Source organism: Podarcis melisellensis (assembly GCF_964234715.1).
Source record: "Podarcis melisellensis genome assembly, chromosome: 9".
Classification (NCBI taxonomy): domain Eukaryota; kingdom Metazoa; phylum Chordata; class Lepidosauria; order Squamata; family Lacertidae; genus Podarcis; species Podarcis melisellensis.
In genome coordinates, this window is record NC_138541.1 from 76,948,801 (window position 1) to 76,971,427 (window position 22,627).

A 22,627-nucleotide genomic window follows, 5' to 3' on the forward strand; every position below is an offset into this window, starting at 1 on the left:
AGGAGAATATAGCACCTTCATCCTATGGTGACTTGTGTCATTTGAAAGTCAGATATTGCCCCACTTTTCCTGTGGCATGTAATGGCATCCATTTACTGCGACCCACAGATCTCAAAATTGGGCCAGGCCTTAGCTGCACAGCTTCACCTTTGCATCCTGTCTGCATTGTTTCTCCTGATTCGGTTTCTTGGTGTGATGCTACAATGAGATACTGAAGCATGACCACATGTGTGCGCATGAACACAAACCTCTTCTCAAATCCCTGGCATGCATAAACCGCAGCATTGACTCCCCCTTGTTTCCTATTTGTGTATATGAGATGAAGTATGAATATTCATCACATCAATTATACTACATTCAGATTAGATTCCCACCCCCTCTTCAGCTTAATGTAATGAGCAAAAAGGAAAAGGCCAGACTTTCCACAAGAGTACCCCCACAGACAAATGAGAGGGAAGGGTGACCCTATTTTTGCATTCCTGGTCCTCACTCAAGCTCACAAGAGGGATTTGCTAAAAACTAAAGGGGGGGAGCTTTCCTTTGGGTGCTGGAGTGTCAGAAATGCACCACATTTAAACCTACAACTGTTTTCAGAAACTGCCCTGGGGAATTATACTGATGGGCAGTCCAGAAATACTTTCAACAGCCCAAAACCAGGTGTCTTTATTCCTTTTGCTATCTGGGTGTAATGGTAGTGCTGATTCTGTGCCCATGAACAAGAAACTTCTATATTTCTCTTTGGGTGGCGGTAGCATGCCTTTGCCACCATATCTCGGTCAGTAATTAGTTGCAAATTAGAGAAAAGCAGCACTATTTGACTAGGTCTTTGTGAAGCTGTCTTGGATCATTTCGAGGGAAGATTTTAGGATCTCTGATCTGCAGCATCTCAGAGATGGATCTGATCTTGTACTTGTCAGTCACCTACAACTTAGGGCTTCTAGAGTGCAGCAGGTAATTGTGACTGATGGTATTTGTTGGACCCTAAGCCTTTAATTAAAAATTAGAGTAGGACGTGCCTGCCTGAAATCTTCCTGCATCTGCTTTAGTCCATTCCTATACAGCAGGGGTCAGCAAGGTTTATCTTGCCTGGGCCAGATTGGTCTCACAGAGATCCCTCCGTGGGCTGGATTGCGCGCTTGCCCGCAATTTTTGGCGTCTGCGTAGATACCATTTTCAGCACTGCAGAAGCGAGTTTCTGCCACACTGTGCCGGTTTAGCAAACAACCTCCGCAGGCCGCTTCTGGCCCATGGGCCTTAGGTTGCTGACCCCTGCTATACAGCAACTTTTGAGTGCTGGAGGGTATTTGTGATTTTGTTCCCAGGAAAATTGCCCTCTCCTCTCCCCGTTACTTAACTGTTGAATTGGGAACCCTCCTGGGCCTAAGAACTGTACCCCTTTGTGGGCAATGCTGCAAGGCCTTCAAACCAGTGTGAGGGCCGGAGGCAAAGGGAGAAGGGTAGTGTATGTTACTCTTACCTTTGTACAGTAGGCTACATTCCAGCCATGCAAAGTCAGAGGTTTCCACATCTCTCCACAACACACACATCTCTCCATCCAGGCAAGCAAGCGGCATCATCATCACAGTCAGGCAACAGCAGACGAGGGCATTGGGCATGTGGGGTGTTGCCACCACCCTGACCCACATGCTCCAGAAAGCAGCAGCTGGGAAGCCAGCTTCGTGGCATCACTCAAGCCACTCCAGATGAGGCCCGGAGACCACATCCACCCCTGCATGAGGCTCCTCATCCTTGAGTTGAACAAACCTATTCATTTTACTTGGATTACTACTTTGAAATTAGAGTCTGCCACTTGGCCTGCTACTTCCCGAAGACAGTAAGAGGTTAATATCCACAAATTCATTGTGTGCAGACGTGCAGAACAGCACAAAGCCTCGAGTCTCATGAAGTCGTCTACGCTGAAAAATGTGCCAAACTGACAAGAGTGTGCTTCTAGAAGAAAGAGGCTCAAATATTTGTGGTAGGTTGCCAAGAAGGCCACGGAATACATTCCTTAAAATGCAACTTCACCAACTTTTAGCTGAAGGGTTAGGTTCATCTCACAAGATAATAGTACTGCTCTAATGCACAACGAAAAAACTCGTCTTCACTCAAGATTTAAAAATTCAGCGTATCAGAATATGACAAGCATGTTAGGCTGCTTTTATCTACCGATTAGTGGAATACGGTACAAATTTCATACATTGATAAGAGTTAAGCTTTTCCCCCTAAAAACAGCTATTTTCTTTCCTGTTTCTTATGCCATTTCACTTACTGTTACATTTTTAAGCTTTCCATTGTATTTTATATTATCAATAAAATTAGCAATTTTGTGGAAGAAATAATGTTTTATTAAACACCTCCAATGTTTTAACTATTTAGGTAATACACAGGAGAAAAGGATTCTAAAGATTTCCTCAGCACATATTTCCTGCTTGCCCTCTCTCTACACAAACACACACAAACACACTCACATACACACAGAATCAATCAAAGCTTTTGTGAAATATTGCAAGATGTTCCCAATTTTATACACAGTACACATCTCGGGAGATCAAACCCAACTGATGCAAGGCCTAAGGTTATAAACTAATGAACTGGAAATTAGAAAGAAGGGCAGCAATGTTGGAGACTGGATACCTGTCCAAAAGGAAGGTAGGGAAAAATAATTTTGGGTAGATATTTGATTTAGCCATTCATATTTCCTTGGGCTTTGTACATTTGATCTGACAAAAAAATAAAAATAAACAAGTTTGTAAATGTCTGTAATATTGTGAAGTTAAATAATTTTGCCCTCATTAATCATTCAGAACCCACAGAAGAAAAGATTTATAGCAAGAAATAGCAACAAAAGTTAGAGAGAGAAAATTATCTATTAGAGAGACATGCAAACACAACAGCAAAACACACTTGGAGATGTCTACAGTAACCACATCACAAATGGCATTCCTGGGCCTTACCTTTGAAGAAAGGGATGTAATGATGTCTGAATGTAGATGTAAGGCTTGTGTGTTGGGGCAGGGAGATGCAGCTACTGGTACCAAGAGTCTGAGTACCAGCTAGGGGGCAACAGAAAGTTAAATGAAAATAAACTCCTTCATTTGCTTACTGAAAGCTACAAAACACTCACAGCAATGACACCTTTTCAATTGAGGAAAACTGCCATACTAATAATGCAAAGTTTGTTTGCACTAGGATGGATTGGGATGAGTTGAGGAGGAATAGCAGTGAAGCCAGAAGCGCAGCATCTCCTGAGAAGCAGGAAACTCTATTCTAAGACTTGGAAGTAGTGAATTCATTTCAATGAACCTAGAGCGTACCACAGTTCAGACTGTGTTACAGCAGGAGTTGTGTGAGGAAAATCACCCCTACCCTGCTAAGCCGTTGTTCTGCGTACGCTTGAGAGTGGGTCTGGACAGTCTTGAAGCGCCTTTGACTCCTCTGCCAAGGCATCTCCCATTTCCCAGATGGGCAACTCAGCATCCACACCCAGGTATGTAACTTTGAAAGCTATCTATACAGGACACAATTTGTGTTGCTTGTAACACATCGTTTTTTATTTAGGGCTGGGGAAACGGGGACTGCCCACCTGCCTACAGTCTGGAACCACAGTTGTTATTTCACTTCCAGATAAAAGCAGAACAGCGACTACTGGGGCTGCTAAATCATCCATGTCTGGAAGCACCTTTAATTTGTCTCAACAGGAGTTTGCTTCCAAGCCTCAGAAGGGAAAATACCATTCTCTTTCCTATAGCAATGGCACAACTGTATTTGGAGTACAGTGGTACCTCAGGTTAAGTACTTAATTCGTTCCGGAGGTCCATACTTAACTTGAAACTGTTCTTAACCTGAAGCACCACTTTAGCTAATGGGGCCTTCCGCTGCACCGCCGGAGCACAATTTCTGTTCTCATCCTGAAGCAAAGTTCTTAACCTCTAGAACTATTTGTGGGTTAGCGGAGTCTGTAACCTGAAGCGTATGTAACCCGAGGTACCACTGTATTAGGTTCATTTCTGGAGATTAGAGTTCAAAAATTATCTTTTCTGGACTGGGTATATTGTAGGAGGGTCTTGGTGGTGCTTACCCAACATATTTTACCTGGTCCTTTCAAGTGACATTATCAATATATTTATTATTATTGCTAGAGATGGATTGTTCTTGTCTTCTGGATGACAAATAAATCCTATTGAAAACATTAAGCTGCTCCCACTTCCCTGAAAGGATAATAGTGCACCTGGAGGTTCTTGTAGTGGAACCCTGAATCAGAGGGTTTAATCCAGTGAGGACTGACTTTGTGTAGGAGGAGGATGTGGAGTGAACATGTTCCTTGGGGAGAGCCGCTACCAAAGGAGGAGGGCTGCTTAATATTCTAGAAGTCTTCTAGAAGACTTCCATAAATCCCTCATTGCTCACATGAGTGTGCAGGCCCAATGATGCCATTCTTCAACGGCTGCATGAAGGTTACATCCCATGGATTTTGAAGTGTGTGAGCTTAATGCTCTCAGGATGGCAGTATTTGACAAAATATAAACACCTTGTAATAAATTTTAGAGTGATCCTGAAATTGCAGTTATTTCTGTGCAAGGTACATGTAAAAAGGAAGAATGTCTCCTCTTCCACAGGTCAAAGGTGAGCAGGAAAGCCATGAGAGTCTGTAAAGGAAAGCTGCTCGTCAGTTACCTGGTCGGCTGTAATTCTGAGGAGAGTGAGAGGTTGGGGTGTTGCGGCCGTAGCCAAGTGAGCCAGTAGAACTAGGGCTGGATATCCTGTACTGCTTGAAAGAACGGTCATCTTGGTCACCCTAAGGATGAGAGAGGGAACTCATCAGGGCAGAAAAAACATGAACAATCAACCACATTTTGCACTCATGCGGTCCAAACTTCAGGTTTCCCAATTATGTTTCTTATTCAGTTCCAAAGACACAAAAGCAACGCTAAAAAGACAACAAACCACCTAGACTTTATTGTCACACAATCTCTACAACCCTGGTACCTAGATGAAAAAAAATGCAGTAGATTAAATAAATTCACCAAATATTGTAACTGCACTGATATAAACAGGGATGGCTACACACGGCCTGCGGGATGCATCCAATAGGTTTTCTATGCTTTCTCATGATCCCCTCATTTTGTGTGTGTTTTTCTTACTTAACAGCTGACTTTGTGAAGCCCTTTCTATGTTCCTCCTCCCATATTTTATTGTTCTCCCTTATTTATACAAGAAGCAATGTTCAGCAATCTCACCCATCTCCCACAGAAGCACCAAACATTAATTACATTGCATTGCATTGATCTTTTAAGTCCTTTCAATTTCAAACAAAGGCACCACCCCACAAATCAATGTTGCTTATGTAATAAAACTAGCCTAGAGCTGGTGAAATTCCTAGATGGGAGATGCGGGTGTGCAACCTCACATGTCACCATAAGCTCCTTAGAGGAAATGTGGGATGTGTGTATCTCAGAATAAACATACATCCTAGGTCTGCTGCGGCTTTGTTTTGGGAATTTGTGACGATTATAAAACAACCCACTGAGGCATGATGGAATGAAATGAAGAGTGTTTTAAGACAAACTTTGTATTTTATAAAAGTGTTATTTCACATACTGACAACTGTTTGAGGTTATTATATGTGGGGGACAAATATACTGTCAGGATAGGAATACAACGCAGCTGCAAACTGGTAGCTCGGTGTTGATATCACATGATGGGTCTAACTGTGGGAAATAATGTTCCCGGAAGTTCACAGAATCTACAAGGCTTTGTTCTGGGTGTAATATGAGACCTTCCTGTTGCGTATGTAAAGGAAGTCTGTGTCACTTGCTCGGAGAAGTCTGAACTGATTGGACATGTTTTCTGTACAGCTGAACAGTCAGAAATAAACGAGATGTAAATAGACTTTCTGACTATCTCCTTTCTCTTGCTGGTATGCAAGGAGGGAGGGGGTGTGCATCTTCCTCGCTGGGAGATGTCGCCTATCAAGATCTACCCTGGACTTGCAGGGATGCCAGCCAAGGCGATCACCAGTAAACAAGCCCCGGGAGCCTGGGAGAGTTGCCAGCCTCTACCGAGGGGGCTAGTTTTCCAACATATACATGGATGACATGAAGATGAAAGATGCTGAAAGACAGAAGAGAATCTACAAAGCCAAAAGAGCTGCCTATATACAGCCACCAATATCATATCATGTGTGTAACAAAAACATGAATTTATTTTGGCTTGGTAACAGATTTTGAAGTGGAATTTAGCAAGGGATACTTCTTAACTGTGACATGCATGTATACAATCTTTCACACAAAAATGGCTCAATATTTGCTTAAATATAGCAACACACACATTACCTCCCCATAACTATGTCTGTCATCTGTCAAATAGCTGATATATGGAGAATAGGAGATCATATCTGGACGGTCTATGTTATAGATAGCTTTATCCTTAGGAAGAGCAGCCAAATCTCTGTAATCAAGGATTTCAACTCCAAGTTTTGCCTAAGAAATAGAGGGAAAAACAGCTGTGAAGAGGCAGCTTAGAAAACAAGTATCCCAACACGTTTGATACTGAGAACGTAAGGAAACTTACGAGATACACCAAAGGGGACAATTTCATCTATTTTCTCTTCAGTTGGTATGGTACAACTAAAGAGTTACGCTTGAATTGTTGGTCTCTGTCTTTGAAATGTTTCTATAAAGCCACTGAGGAACAGCATAGAGAGGCATAGTGTGGTGTCACCAGTATACCAATAGCACACACTTTGTGTTTTTCCTTTTCTACTGATCTGGGATAACTATTGAGAGACTGAGTCATTGCCTAGAAACTGATGTTGTCTAGATGGGAATAACAAGCAATTATGACAGTCAAAAACAGAAACTATGATGGTCAGAGACCTGCTTGATTGTATTTCTGTAGACAGACACAGTAATAATATCTGCATATTATTGTTTCTTAATATTTGCTTTCAAAACTAATTCCCTCCTGTCTGCTCTTCATTGCTATCAATGATTTTCTTAGTAATTTCCCCCTGGAATGAATGTACTTACATAAATCACTCGACTTGGGGAACCTGAAGTATTTGAAGCAGGTACTGAAATTATACTCTCAGATGATGTTCTAGTTTCCTGGAACTGAAAACATGTAAGGTGAGTATTGTTGAGTAATTATTAAAGGAAAACATAAAATAAAATGTTTTGTACCTCAATTCAAAAAGTAACAGTTTGATAACCCCTGCCCTGTTGAAAATTCTTTATCTGCACAAGCCTAGAATTTGAGTTTAGCATTTCATCCCAGTTCTGAGTTTCAATAAAACTGCAATGTAATGCTAAACTGAAATTTTGTTGTGGGAAATATATGGTCCCCCAATTGTTGTGGGCCCAAACCCCCATTATCCCCAGTCAGCACTGGCCGTGCCAAGGAATGGGGGCAGTTGAGTCCAGCAACATCTAGAGGGCCACAGCTTTCCCACCCCTGGTTTAAAGCAATTACGTATATACATATAGGTAAGGGTGTAAATGATCCCTGGACAGTTAAGTCCAGTCAAAGCTCATCTCGCTTTCAGGCCGAGGGAGTCGGCGTTGGTCCACAGACAGCTTTCCGGGTCATGTGGCCAGCATGACTAAACCACTTCTGGTGCAACGGAACACCATGATGGAAGCCAGAGTACATGGAAACACCATTTACCTTCCTGCTGCAACAGTACCTATTTATCTACTTGCACTCTGACGTGCTTTCGAACTGCTAGGTTGGCAGGAGCTGGGACACAGCAACCCCATCGCAGGGATTTGAACCGCTGACCTTCCAAGTGGCAACCCCAAGGGGCTCAGTGGTTTAGACCACAGCACCACCTGCTCCCACTACACACCCACCCTTCCATTTAGATGGAGAACCCTTTTACTGGATTGTTATTCATGTGCTTATCATAATTCCTTAGTTCAGCACTGCTGTAATACATGTTACTGGGCCATTTAGCAAACTCCTCCTTTCCATGCTAGCAGCTTAATTGTGCAGATGTTTTCTCCTCCTCCTTTTCTTCATGTGGGTGTGTGATAATTTGGGAAATCATTTGCTGATTTAGGATATTTATCCATTATTGAAAACATGTGATCTTAGCTTTGGAAAATGAAAATTACCGATTTTTTCCAATATTGTGTTCAGTTCTGTCTGCCTGGAAGTGAGGTAACCTACTGTCCATGCAGGACTGCTTTCCCTCCTACTTGTTAAGGGAACTCTTAACAGAACAATTTAAAACTGGCAGCCTGACAGGAGTTAGACCTGGCCTCTTGCTTTATCCTGAAAATATTAGGTAAATACTCAATTGCTTCAGAATTGTAAGGTTTTTTTGATAGTGTAAGTGGTTATCATAATAATAACAATAGTATCCCACCCATCTAACTGGGTTGCCCTAGTCACTCTCAGCGGCTTTCAACAAATACAGTGGTACCTCTGGATGCAAACGGGATCCGTTCTGGAACCCTGTTCACATCCTGAAGCGAACGCAACCTGCGTCTGCGCATGTCGCGATTCGCAGCTTCCGTGCATGCGCATGACTTCATTTTAAGTGTCTGCGCATGCGCGAGCGGCGAATCCGGAAGTAATGCATTATTTGTAGAGCGCAACCTGAAAATGCTCAACCCGAAGCTACTTCAACCCAAGGTATGACTGTATAGAAGCATAATAAAACATTCAACATTAAAAACTTCATGATACAGGGCTGCCTTCAGATGTCTTCTAAATGATGTCTATTTACTCATTTCCTTGACATCTAATGGGAGGGCATTCCACAGTGTGGGTGCCACCACCAGGAAGGCCCTCAGAGCTAGACCTCAGTGTCCAGGCGACGGAGGTGGAGACGCTGCTCCAGATATACAAGTATTTTATTTCTAAAACATTTCAAAAATTATTTCCCTCACCATTCTGAAATATTTAATAAGTGATCTCTTTCTAATGGAAAACTTAACAGAAAAACCCCTCAACTGCACCCCTCTGCATTTCCCCATAAAATTCACAGGTTGATTTCTGACATACAGAATTACAGAGGCTAAAGAATTCTAATAGCTTGGTCTTTATGGCAATCAATGGAGCACATTTGAATGGGAAGGGTTTTACCTTGGCTTTTTCTTCAGCTTTGGCTGCCTGTCTGCAGGCGGGATGCCAGATGGAAGCCCCTGAAAACAAAGAGTCAGCACTCTAGTTAATTCTTGATATTTCTTAAGCAGTTTCCCCCGAAATGCTCTATTTACTGGTGAGAGAGAGAGAGAAAGGGCTCATTCACATTTCTGTTTGTTCCATGGTTTTTTCCCATTTGTCCCATGGTTTAAAGTCACAAGTCCAGGAGGTTTTGTTCCCTTGCTTTCCCAATGAAAACCCACTGAATTGCAACAAATGTCAACCCACAGAAAACCTGATTGATGTTTGTTCCGATTCAGCAGTAAACAAGGTTTTTTTTCCAGGGAAAGCAGTGGGTCAAAAGAAAATCCTCTTGGACTGTGTCTAGACACCACGGGATAAATGCATGTCTAGATGAGTCCAGATTGAGAGAAAAAGATTGTGCAAAGCCATGCTTTATATGTGAAGTGCTTTAGTTTAGAGGAGGTATGGTAAAAAACATATGTGGTATGTTCAAGACACAATGCTTTAAAAATGGCTAGAATCAAGATCAGATTAACCAGTATACTAAATTAGATGCAGAATTAGTGGTGACTCCTCCTACTCTAGTTGAATTCTTTAAGTAATTCCAAGGGTAGGCAACATAGCTAGCATTTTACACTACCCATAGCTCAATACATAAACGGGTGTACAGACATCACAAAGCTACAGATAAGCAACCATATTTTTCAACTGCAAACATTTCTTTAAAAATGCTGCATCTTGGAAATTTACATCTCCTCTAAACTAAGACCACAGTGCTCTGCCTATCATAGCAAATCCACAATAAAAACAAAACCAGTTACAACAATGCTAGCTGTTTCTCTATGAATAAAGCTCAGCAGTGCCAGTAATTCCAATCTGCTTTTCCTTTACCTTGAAGATACATCTCTTCTCCTTCTGCAAACATCTGGTTGCACTTGATACACAGTGCACAAGTTGGGTGATAGTGTTTTTCTCCAGCCTGTTGGGAGACAAAAGAGAATAAAGATGAAGGTGTTTGCAATTACTACATCCAGATCACTCTGTAGTTGAGGCGAGGATAAAGGAAGGGGTGCTAGTTAAAGTAGTCACCTCCACTTCAACCTATGAAACTGAAAGAGTATGTCATGTGTAATCCCCAGTGAAGCATGCAAGTCATTTATTTTAATTTCATTTTAATTTTATTTTTTTAGAAGAAGAGTTTGGATTTGATATCCCGCTTTATCATTACCCTAAGGAGTCTCAAAGAGGCTAACATTCTCCTTTTCCCTTCCTCCCCCACAACAAACACTCTGTGAGGTGAGTGGGGCTGAGAGACTTCAGAGAAGTGTGACTGGCCCAAGGTCACTCAGCAGCTGCATGTGGAAGAGCGGGGAATCGAACCCGGTTCACCAGATTACAAGTTCACCGCTCTTAACCACTACACCACACTGGCTCTCTCAGGCAAGTTATTTTAAAGTAGGCATTTGAGCAAGTTGATGCTTGAGGGGTAAGGAAATACCACTTTCCGGAAAGCGAGTGTCAAAGACTGACAAAATATCAGTGTTTCAGTTCTTGTAACTCAAGCTTCCTCAATCTTGTCCCTCCAGATGTTTTGAGACTACAATTCCCCTCATCCCTGACCACTGGTCCTGCTAGCTAGGGATCATGGGAGTTGTAGGCCAAAAACATCTGGAGGGCCGAGGTTGAGGAAGCCTGTTGTAACTCATGAATCAAAGGTTAGTTCTCAGGGAGTTTCTTCTTAGGACACAGACATTAAGGGCAGAGAGTTGCCTTACCTCCAGAACTCTTCCTGTGATGTACTTTTCACAATTGTCACATCTTATTCCAAATTTAGCATGATAGTCCATTTCACAATATGGAACACCATCTCTAGAAGAAAGACAATATTCATGGATCATTTCAACTACAAATGTCAAAACTGATGATTTAGTTGGAACATTTTATAATTGTATATATAGGGAGTCCTAGCAGTTCCCTAGGTGTGGCTCAGTTGATAAGAAGCAAAGTTATGTGTCCCAGGTTGATTTAATAACACCATGCCATGAAATAAACTGCCCAACTTTTCTGCGGCACATTATTATGCATAATGAATCAATTAATCTACTGGCGATTAACTGTTCAGCTGTGAGGGTTGTAAAGTAACCTTTTACCGTATACTTCAAATGCATTAATGCACTGCACTGGCTCAATACTTTGGGTGGTATCCAGTGCTAATTATTCACAGATTAGACCCATTCAAGTTAATGGACAGGAGTATAAGATATCACCCACATTTCCTTTGCCCCATGATTATTTCTTCTTCTTCTTCTTCTTCTTCTTCTTCTTCTTCTTCTTCTTCTTCTTCTTCTTCTTCTTCTTCTTCTTTTGTCCTGTCGCTTCCCCTGGGAAAACCTGCTGTTTACAACTGAATCATGACAAAGCTCCAGACTTTTTTGCAGATTACTGTTAGCTGTGATTTAGCAGTAAACAGCAGGTTTCCCGGGGGAAGCAATGGGACAAAACTAAAATCTTTCAGACCCATTGCTAGATTTCTAGAAGTGTAGATGAGCCCTAACTTAGGTTCCTTAAGTTCAATGGGTGAGTAAGACTTAGTTGAATACAACTGTAAGCAATGCAACCACTAGTTTGTGACACTGCTGCTTATAGCATCCTAGTCTTTCTGAAGAAAGCTGTAGTCATTTTATCTCCTGCCTCCTGGGCCAGACCATCTTAATGTGTTTCTCACGCAGTTACAAAGACCGATGATCACAACTTCACCAGGTGATGAAAGTGACAAATAAGGAAAAAGCTGCTGTGTCAGCAACAGGGCTAAAAGCTGAGCCCTACTCAAGTCAATACATAAATGCCCTACATGCAAGTAATACATGATCTAGGGCAGCTATAGGCAAACTTGGTCCTCCAGATGTTTTGGGACTACAACTCCCATCACCCCTAGCTAACAGGACCAGTGGTCAGGGATGATGGGAGTTGTAGTCCCCAAACATCTAGAGGGCCGAGTTTGCCTATGCCTGATCTAGGGCAAGTGAGACTCCACCGGAATCCCGAGTCTGAATTCATTTTCCAGCTGCTGGATGGAATACATGGCAAAGGTGGTAGCAATTCTATGTATTGCTGCCATTTTACCCTCCCATTCTAAATGCCACATTTGTAAAAGGGCACTGATCAACTGGAAGATGTCTAGGGGAGAGTAACCAAGAAGATGAGTGATTAGAGTTGGATGTGTTTAGCTTGGAGAAGGAAATATTAAGGAGAAAGGTGAGAGCTGTCTTCAGATAGCTGAAGGGCTGTCATTCAGAAAATAGGGTAGGTCTGTTCTGTTGTTCCTGATGGCAGGACTAGACCTAATGAGTGGAAATTGTGGGGAAGAAACTGCTTGGGAGATGGTGGGCTCTCCTCCATTGGAGGTGCTTGAGTAGAGGCTGGCCAGCCACCGGTCAGGTAACCTGTAGTTGCGTCCTGCATTGTACGTCCTGCATTGACTAAGGGGTTGGTACATGTCTGACAAGGTCCCTTCCAATTCTGCAATTGTCAAGTTGGTGCTGATCACTTAGCTAGAAAAAGGTGTACTAAGACAGGATTGGATGCCTCGTTCTGTCAGGTCTTGATGATACAAACTAGGTCAACCTCTTCATCCAGGACCATGTCCTGGATTAAAGCTGTTTTATTAATAACTGACCTCGCATTTAGCAGCAGCAGCTGTAGGTAGGGTGGGTGGGGAGTTAACATGGCATTGAGAGATTCTGGAGCTAGCTTCCCCATTCAGTTGTGAGTAGGCAAGCCAGCAGGAAGGATGTGTACACTGTGAAAGCCACGTAAGTCTCTGGAATAGGGTAAAAACATTCAAATAGTCACAAAATTATGGGAAGTCCAAGGCATGTTAAGAATGACAGAGGAAGTCAGGCAAGCGTTCCATGAAACTTAGTGTGTCCTTTGTTCACTAGGCCTGCCTAGTGAAAAGCATTTGACATTCCACAGAGTCACACATCACAACATGCCAACAAAACACATTTTGACAATATAGCACTGAAAAGTGTCTTAAGAGAAGATGGATCCACTCTATCCAACATACTTGCTGATATATTCAGCATTCAGAAGTTTGCCACATATCTTGCACTTAAAACAGGACAAGTGCCAGTGTTTGTCCAAAGCAACCAAAGACTGTCCATTTTTTATTTCAGAGCCACAATTCCCACAATCTGTAAAAAAAAGAAGAAGGCACAAATGACTTTGAAATGTAAGCAATATGTTTTATGAGTCATTTAAGAGGCTGTAGAAAAACAAATGCATCCCCTGGGTTTTGGGCATGTACTCAGGATACACAGCCATGGCCAGGTTTCAGAATAATGATAAATACTAGGGTATTTGGGAAATTTAAGGAAAAATATACAAACACGTTATATCTCTAAATTCTGCCCCCATTCAAATTGATAGTTGTATTTTGCTGGTAGGATGCAAGCATTTTGTCTAGTTTTACTATCTGGGCATTTCTTTGCCAGAGAGAAATGAAGACGTGATTTCACTGATTCTTTCCATCTTTCTAATGCCTCTATTGGACAGCCTGGATTTGGGAGACAGGGATTTGTGCCGTGTCTTTTGCAGATTTATTTCTAACACATTCCCTCACGTGCTCAGCCCAGCTAAAACCAAGAGAGGCTGCACTTGCTTTGCTACCCACTTCTTGCTTGCGTCAGCGGCTTGCCTGCCTTGAGCAAATATGGTTTGCATTATCTAATTTATGTTTGACATTTTAAAATTAATTTTCAATACAAATAATAAAACAAATAATAATTTTTCAACAAATTTATCCATATGTATCCATAAAGAGATTTTTTAAGAAAAAAGCCTATTTTGCCTACCTTCTACATTTATTCTAAACTAATCAGAGAATAGTGGCGCTGCAGCTGGGGCATAGGGGCCACAATGAAAAGTTTTTGCAGCTGTCAAAAAACGGCTGCTATTTCAACATCATGTTTAAAGTAATGTTACCTTTGTAGGTTCAAAAGGTATAAAATGCCCATCATTCATGAATTAAACTAAAGTGCTCTCTTCAAAATCCTGCATGACAGGGCAGAACCAAATATGCGCTAACATCTCCAGCATATATCCCAGAAAGACAGATAAATACAATGAAATCTATGATGAAGCCAGGTACCCCTATATTTCAAAAACTTATACTATAATGCTGATGCAGCCAGTCTTGTTAATGTGTTAAGACAGATCCAAGGCCATTCTTGATACGATGTGTTGTGCCTTTTTTGAAATATAAAACACACACTACTGAGGGTGTGTGTGTAGCAGATTGTTGGGCTTAAGACTCAAATCACTCCTTAGTGGCAGAACTTGACATGGGCCCTGCCATTATCTCTCAGCTAAAGGTTGCTGTGTTGAGGGAGAAAGGGGGGGGGCGAGGGGAGAACCACATTTGCCCCCCTAAGCTATTTGGAGGAAAAGTAGGGGGAGAAAAGTAATAAATAAATGAATAGTTTAGATAAAAGATGAAAGTTCTAAGACTCCCAGTTTCATTTTACCATTGTTTTTTTGTTTATACAAATAATGCTGACATCAATATTCACAAATATTCAAACTTTAACAGAAATTCACATTTTGCCACAGAAGATTTATTAACTTTATGCGTTAAGATTTGAGACATCTCTTGATTGCTTTGATCTTGGCATCTCATGCATGAAACCATATAGATTGCAAAACAGTGTTGCATGGCATCAAAAGCTATCATTGCATGTCAATGGTTAAATCCTGTCAAAAGCTAAGTATTCCAGCTGCAACAAATTATCAAATACTAGCTACCAAATATTAACTTACTGAAATCAAAGCACTGGATATGAAATAGAGAAATCAAATATTTGATGAATAGTTAGTTAATATTAAAATATTCAGAGCACATTCATGGAACTATTTAACATGAAACTGGAGACTGAAGAAATGAATATTAGCGAAATTTGGGAGGAAACCATTTTTCAAAAGCTCATTCATATACCGTATTTTTTGCACCATAACACTCACCTTTTTCCTCCTAGAAAGTAAGGGGAAATGTCTGTGCGTGTTATGGAGGAAATGCCTACAGGTGGCATGCCTACGGATTTTCCTCCTCTAAAAACTATGTGCGTGTTATGGTCGGGTGCGTGTTATAGAGCGAAAAATACGGTAATTTTTTAAATCTGCTCTTACTTCGGAGGACTGGAAAATTGCTGTTGCTTCCAGCAGGTGGCAGAGAGCATTTCTGACAGATACAGTCTTTGCCATTGAAAGTTACGCGGTCCCCAGGAGGAAAAGGTTGCCTGCAGAAAAAGAAATCAAATGCATTAGAAAATGAAGAACCTTGCAATGTTTCAACTGCATTTCTATTTTTATAAAAGGGACTCCTTTACTTAGTTTCAGCTCTTTTATCATTCATTTCCAGCTGGCAAATCTGACCAGTGACTTGAAAGCTCAGCATTTAAGAGGCATCATTGAATAAGAATGCTTACGTCCCTCTGGGATAGAACTGAGGTACCATAGCAGCTTAAAAAATATTCTTCTCAAAATACACATCATCCTTTTGCAGAGCTTTTTTCTGAAACGAGAAATGGACTGATAACAGAACATACAAACCAAGGCATACTGGGTTGAACCTATTTAGAACTGGCTGCATGAGCCATATCCCAGCTGTCAGAGCTGCCCAAGGTCCCAGCTCACAGAGGACCAACGCCAGTTCTTGTTATATACAAAAGTCTTTATTAAGGTTCAGTTTCGATTCCAATGCCGCGGCGCGCAGCTCTACGTCTCAACCCTAGACCGCTGAAGTTCCGTCTGAATCTCCTCCCCCCAGACACCAATTCAAGACCCTAGCCTTGCTCCACCTCCTCCTTTGCTCCTTTCTCCTCTGGGTCCGTCTGCCCGCCGGGGTGTTGCCCTTTCTGGACTCCTCTGATGCTGAAGAGTCCGCGGATTCTTCCCCCTGCCTCCGGCGTGCTTTAGGACCTGGCTCCCAATCCGCGCTCCCGGCTGTCCCGCGCGCCTGTGCATTTGAACTTGGCGCGCGCGCCCAGCTGGCAACCTTCCTCCTGACCGTTACACTGCTCCTGCCACTGCTTCCCCCTTCGGGGAGGCTAGCTGGATCTGACTTCCCCTCTGTTCCCTCACTCAGCGATAGGGGCGTGGTCAGCCCTGACTCATCTTCTCTTTCCCCTGGAGGGGAAGCAGGTCCTGACACATGGGACTCTTCCCCCCCCGCTACGCTCTGGTGGGGAAACTGGTCCCGATCTCCAGCTGCTGCTTTGGGAGTCACCGCTGGTCCCTTGCTTCTGGTGCGTCCCCCCCGGGACCCCCCTTGCTCTGGCTATAGGTGCCCCCTTCTGGGAATCTTCCGAATCACTGGACAGGCTCATGGAATCTCTTGCCCCACTGTCATCCTCACCTACGCTGCCCTCGGATTGTTCCCCTTTACTCTCCACTTCCTCTTTCCCCTGTGCCTCTGCTCCTGAACCCCTGACACCAGCAAAATATACAAGAGCCACACTGTAGTTCAGCCTCTGTTGCCAATGCATCTCCAGCCTAGCAAACACTCGCTCCACAGTTGCTCCTACCTCACTCTCCATCCTGCAACGGAAGGATTCTGTTTGTTCCTTCTCCCTTATCTAAGGGCCCATCCACATCTGCATTTGTCACATGATTTCTAGTATTATATGTATCAGGGGTCTGAGAGGGTTCCCTTCCCCCGCCCTTGGGGTCCCACCACTTTCCCCAGGAAAAGTGCTGCTTATTGCTGAGCTGGAACAGACATCTAATTGTGGAAAACCAAAATGAAAACTTGTTCCTTATCTGAACTGGTCCTAAAATAGCTCCTGATGTGTTTTCCTGGGAACTGTGTTGGGGGAAGTAATGACTCATTTTCTATACGTCAAAATGATTGTTTTCGGATTCTCTGGTTTTTTCCGATCATGTGGTTTTCTGATTATCTGGTCTTCCAATTCTCTGTCTCTTTTCCACAGGTGGGTGGAGCTGGAGACAATACGAAAAGTTGACTACTGATTATAGGAAGAATGAATGGGAAAACACAGGGTTTAAGGGGTCTTTCACCAAGTAAAATATGAGGCAAAGATCACAAGTGGGAGCACCCAGCTCCAAACCAAACTAAAAATGTGGCAAAGAGGTACAGACTTAAGGGGAAGTGTGGCTCTCTCTGCTCTTTTCATGGCTCAGTCCATCATCTAATTGTTCTTCCACAGACATACTTAAGTATCCATTGTGTTTTCTACAATATTCACTTTCTAGAAGTGACCAGCAGCTTCACAGAACTCAAAAACCACATTTTATCCCTCTCAGTATAACAGCAGGGTGATCAAGAATGGTGAAAGGATCCTATAGAAATCTCATTGCCACAGGCAGAAAAAATGTGGTTTTTAGTTAGAGGGAGCCTAACCATGTCAGAAAAGTAATGCAGGCAATCAAATAATGCACACAGAAACTCTGATTCCAATATCTGACTAAAACCAGTGGGGATGCAGTATTAACCAAAACATTAATTCATGGCAGCCATATTGGATTCCAATGACAAAGCCAACTTTGAATAAACTAAGCAGACAAATCATGTTTCCAACATCATAGTCCCATTTGATACAAACTGATGGTTTTGCTCATTACTGTATAACCAACAGGTTTACAAATTTGTTAGATAGTCTCTTGTGTCTCAGATTATCTCAATGTGAAAACTTCGAATAGAGATTGCTCATACAAGATTTCCTCTCAAGAAAGCATTGTATTGTGAGCGTTGAGAGCAATGAAGCACAGAAAGATAAATTATGTTTCTTTAAGGAGGCTCACGGCCAACAGACAAAGTATCTTTGGTACCCCAATAAAGCCATTTAAAATAGTGTGGTGTTGTGGTTAGAGTCAAGACTAAACCTGGATTTAAATCTGGGAGAGGAGGATTTAAATCCCACCTGGCTATGAAGCTCACTGAGTGACCTGGGGCTGCTCACTGCCTCTCAGCTAATTTACCTCACAGGGCTGTTGTGGGGATCAAAGGAGAAGGTGAGACCTATTTATTCCACCTTAAGCTACTTGAAGAAAAGGTTGGCTATAAATACAGCAAATACATAAAAACTGGTGAAAACCTATGCACATTTCACAAGTGCATGAGTGAGTGTCATGATCCCTGAAGATACAGAATGGAGGCAGGCATGAGCAGAAACTTCCTGCGTCGTCTGAGGCTGTCACTCAACGCACAGTGGTACCTTGGTTTACAACAATAATCTGTTCCAGAGGTCCGGTTGTAAACCAAAACAGGTTGTAACCCAAGGCACACTTTCGACAATGGGGCCTCCCCCCCCCCCAAATGGGTTGTAATCCAAAAAAAGGGACACACACTTCCAGGTTTGACGTGGTTGTAATCCAAAGTGGTTGCAAACCAAAGTACCACTGTATCTCCATCACTGCCCATGACACCTGCAATATCTCCAGAGACCTTAATGGACATATGGAGATGCCTCCTGGGCAGGGAAGCCACACTAGCTTCTTCTTCACTAGCTGCTGCTGCTGCTTCTTCTTCTTCTTCTTCTTCTTCTTCTTCTTCTTCTTCTTCTTCCCAACAGAATATTACAAACATAATAAAACATCTAACATTAAAAACCTCCCTAAACAGAGCTGCTGTCAGATGTCTCTTAAAAGTCAGATAATTGCTTATTTCCTTGACATCTTCTGGAAGGGCGTTCCACAGGGCGGGCACCACTACCGAGAAGGCCCTCTGCCTGGTTCCCTGTAACTTGGCTTCTCGCAGGGAGGGAACCGCCAGAAAGCCCTCGGAGCTGGACCTCAGTGTCCAGGCAGAACGATGGGGGTGGAGACGCTCCTTCAGGTATACTGGGCCAAGGCCGTTTAGGGCTTTAAAGGTCAGCACTAACACTTTGAATTGTGCTCGGAAACATACTGGGAGCCAATGTAGGACTTTCAGGACCGGTGTTATATGGTCTTGGTGAATAATAATAATAATAATAATAATAATAATAATAATAATAATAAAGGCCCCTAAGCACACACCGCAAGGCCTGCAGTGTCAAGGAAGCCTCCAGAGATCCTAGGACCCACTGGAGAATGGCAGGTTCTTAGTGGGGCCAAGGGCACCTGGAACAGTTCCTGGAGGAAAAAGTCCAATAGCTGTCAGAAGAGGAAATCTGGTGAACAGAAGCATTCCTGGAATTGAACTAGGTCAATTCTCACCATCTCATTTAAAAAAAATAAAGGTAGACGTTAAAGCTTCAGAGAAATAAACTCACCTGCAAGCTACACACACAAAACAATTTGGATGATAGGTTTTCCCCAGTGCTGAAACCACTTCTCCCTCAATAAACTGATCACAGCTGAAGCACCGTGTCCCATAGAGGCGCTGATAATCCAAAGTACAGATATAGTCTCCTTGTCTTACAAAAAATCCTCCTTGAGCCAAGTCACATCCGCATGCTGTGGGCAAAACAGGACACAATATATGACAAAAGAAACTCCATCCCTAAGAAGGCAGAGCATCACTTATTGAGTTATTTTAAGCTGTACATGGCTTTTTTTTCCTCACGAGATGCCTAAAGGTCTTTATACCTTTTACAGATACAGCATAACTCATTGTAGAATGAATAATGCTGATATAAAATGTATTTTCTGGACTTGTCCCAAAATAAAGAAACTCTGGCACATAGTGATAAATGAAAGATAAACTATGACAGGGCATATACTGGTTATCCGTTTTGGATATACTGAAGACTCAATATACTCAAACAGATGATAAAGAACTGAATCCCTGCTATGGATTTTAGCACATGGCATGTTGCTGAATTTTTTTTAAAGGACTTTTCCTTCTATGCCTTTTCAGGCAGGTAAACTGCCAGGAAAATGTTTCATCTTTGCTTCATCTCATGAGGGGATGTTTGCTGTGGTGGCACTCCAATTGTGGAATGCCCTCCCATCACAGATTCGGCTGGCGCCAACCCTGATGGGTGTAAATGCCTATTTATTTACTGAGCCATTTGATAAGTTGAGTGGAGGAGTTGTTTTATTGCTCCCACAGCACTGTGATATAATCTGATTTACTGCTGCTGTGGTTTGGGTTTTTTAAAGATTTTTTTGAATGCATTATATACTTTTATAAAGTAGCTCACTCTGAGACTGGTTTTAAACAAAGAGCATATTATAGATCACTGAATAACTCATCCTCTGGCTGGTGTCCTGCAAATGGCACCTCCTACTTGTGTAATCTGAAACAGCCTTACTTTACGCTATGTTCTTATGCAGGCTCTCTCAGATTACACACAGTAGCTTTTAGCAAATTTATTTATAGACTAGCAAGCGGAGTTGATCTGGTATATACCAACTCCTGTTAGTAACTCACACATGGCTTAGCATATTCCTTCTTCTTTCTTTCCGTTAACTATGGAATAGTTTGTTTCCAGTCTTAGAATTTTCTCAGTTGATTCTGATAATAACGCTGTCAGCCAACTTGTCTGCACATGCATGTGGTCTACTCATGTGAGCAGTATAGCCTGAGAGCTGTGAGCTCACACAAGATCACAGCTCCTGTCCCTGCAAGAGGGGGTCTTGCTTGCATTTTTGACAGCTCCATTACAGTGTTCACACAAGTAGTTCGTGTGCTTTTTACATATAAGCATTCTCACTGTGGGGGAATACTGTACCCAACATTTCCCCAAACCAGGCAAGACTAATGGGACCTTCAGCAGAGGACGCAGCAATTTAGACTGGGGAAACAGCACAAGAGAAAAGGGCTAAACATCTCTATTATCAGATTAGCAGGCAAACACTGCTGCATTGAAGAAGAAAACTGCATTGAAGAAGATCACAGGTCTCCTTTGCCATGTGTACACTGAGGCCCAAGGCTGACATTTGGGGTCGCCCAGTGTGAGATACTGCTTCCATTCTCCCAGAAGCAATGAGCTAGCAACCACAGTGGCTCTAACTATCCAGTTACAGAGGCCTTCGAGATTGCTTTTTTTTTTTCATTCTTTCCATAGCCACCCAGTGACTGTTTTAGGGGGTTGGAGGTGTCCTTAAAAAAAAAAACAACAACACCCTGGCATATACCAGCAATAAAGAATATCAAAACTAATGGAAAAATATTCATTTGGGGGATTCAGGCAAGGCAAATTCATTCAGGCACATGAAGAGATGAGTAAAATCTAGGAAATTCACTCTATCATATCCCTGTCATTGAAGAGATGACAGAGTATCTATTTTGCTCTAAGAGAAGGTCTGGTCAGCCTGGATTCAGTGTGTACAACAGGAAGCATGATGTACCATTCAAAGCTATGATTGTTGTGAGCGAAATGCCAAACCAAATCCCTGAGACACCAAAGTGCCTGCCCTGCAATCTCTGTTAATCACCATTTACTTCTTCCTCTCAATTACTATTTATTATAATAACCTACTATAAAAAGTCAATAAGAATCGATTGCAGATTGCCATCAGGCTGCACATCAACATTCTCCTGTTTGCCATTAGTTGACTAATAGTTGTCTAGAAGCATAAGGAATATGAAAACTTTAGTGGCCTTGTAGCTCCTGAAATAATCAATGTGTATTGTATGAGAAGGAACACATCAACTAATCTGAAGCTGAGAAAAACAAAGCAAAAAAGTCTGCAAAATTTTGAAGTCACCCTGCTGATGCACAAACTGCACCTGACTTTGGTAGCTAACCATATTAGCATAGCAGCAGTGGAGTCCAATACTACCACAAAATACTCAAGAACAGCTGCTGACCTATGGAAAATGTGAGTCTGATTGCACACAATAGGATGTTCTTCTGAATAAACATGCATGGGATTGCAGTGTTAGAGAAGAAGGGGGGGGGGAATGCAGAGCTACCATCTCTTGCAATTACTTGGCAGTGATGAAAGCACTCTGTATGTGCTCTGTAGAAAGGAATGATTTCAAAATCATGATCTGGGCAAATAATTGTTTACATTAGTGTTTTCCCCCATTTAGTACTTCTGATGACTATGATCATCTAAACAACTCATATAAAATGTTATAAAATGTTGCTTGCTGCAAATGTGGGGAGATCTGCCCATTATCAAAACAAAAGGTGGGAGGGTAGACCTAATGGTCTACTCCTAACTCCTAACCTGTGGAGTGACTCTATTCTTCAGTCCTTCGAAAAGAAAAGAAAAAACCCCAAATGTTGGGCTTTCTGTGGGAAGAAAGAAGCAGCACTGGGAAAATGCAGAAGGATTACAATGTCTGTCTCCATGAAACATGAGGGAATGGTGTATGGTGATCCCATGCTAAATATCTTGAATGAAATAAAATGAAATATGGCTTAATGCTCAAAGCCTGATTTCTCATACAGCAATGCTGCAGAAAGTTCATACCATCCCTCTTTCCTAATTCATGAACAGGTGGGAGAGAGAAAATAACGTCCACCTTCACTCAGCAGATCACCAGCAGCTCTGAACTGCTCAAGTTTTGCAGCTACCTGAACTAGACAACCCAACCAACAAGGAAAATACTGCT

At 42.2% G+C, this 22,627-nt stretch overlaps 1 protein-coding gene across 7 annotated transcripts in view; it reads right to left on the reverse strand.

The window, feature by feature from the left end:
- Positions 1-22,627, reverse strand: part of ABLIM2 (actin binding LIM protein family member 2) — a 54,363-nt gene that overhangs the window by 23,609 nt on the left and 8,127 nt on the right. For 4 of the 7 annotated variants that reach the window (XR_014171783.1, XR_014171784.1, XR_014171785.1 and 1 more), the window contains exons 3-12: positions 19,389-19,572; positions 15,304-15,413; positions 13,187-13,313; positions 10,893-10,986; positions 10,009-10,096; positions 9,094-9,152; positions 7,032-7,115; positions 6,336-6,482; positions 4,678-4,798; positions 2,958-3,056 (exon numbers count right to left, since the gene is read on the reverse strand). Coding sequence is in view for 1 of the 7 variants with exons in the window: in XM_081925646.1 (XP_081781772.1) it covers positions 2,958-3,056; positions 4,678-4,798; positions 6,336-6,482; positions 7,032-7,115; positions 9,094-9,152; positions 10,009-10,096; positions 10,893-10,986; positions 13,187-13,313; positions 15,304-15,413; positions 19,389-19,572 (1,113 nt within the window). In the remaining 6 variants the exon portion in view is untranslated. The remainder of the gene's footprint in view (positions 1-2,957; positions 3,057-4,677; positions 4,799-6,335; positions 6,483-7,031; positions 7,116-9,093; positions 9,153-10,008; positions 10,097-10,892; positions 10,987-13,186; positions 13,314-15,303; positions 15,414-19,388; positions 19,573-22,627) is intronic. The other 3 variants (XR_014171780.1, XR_014171781.1, XR_014171782.1) reach the window with 1 other exon arrangement.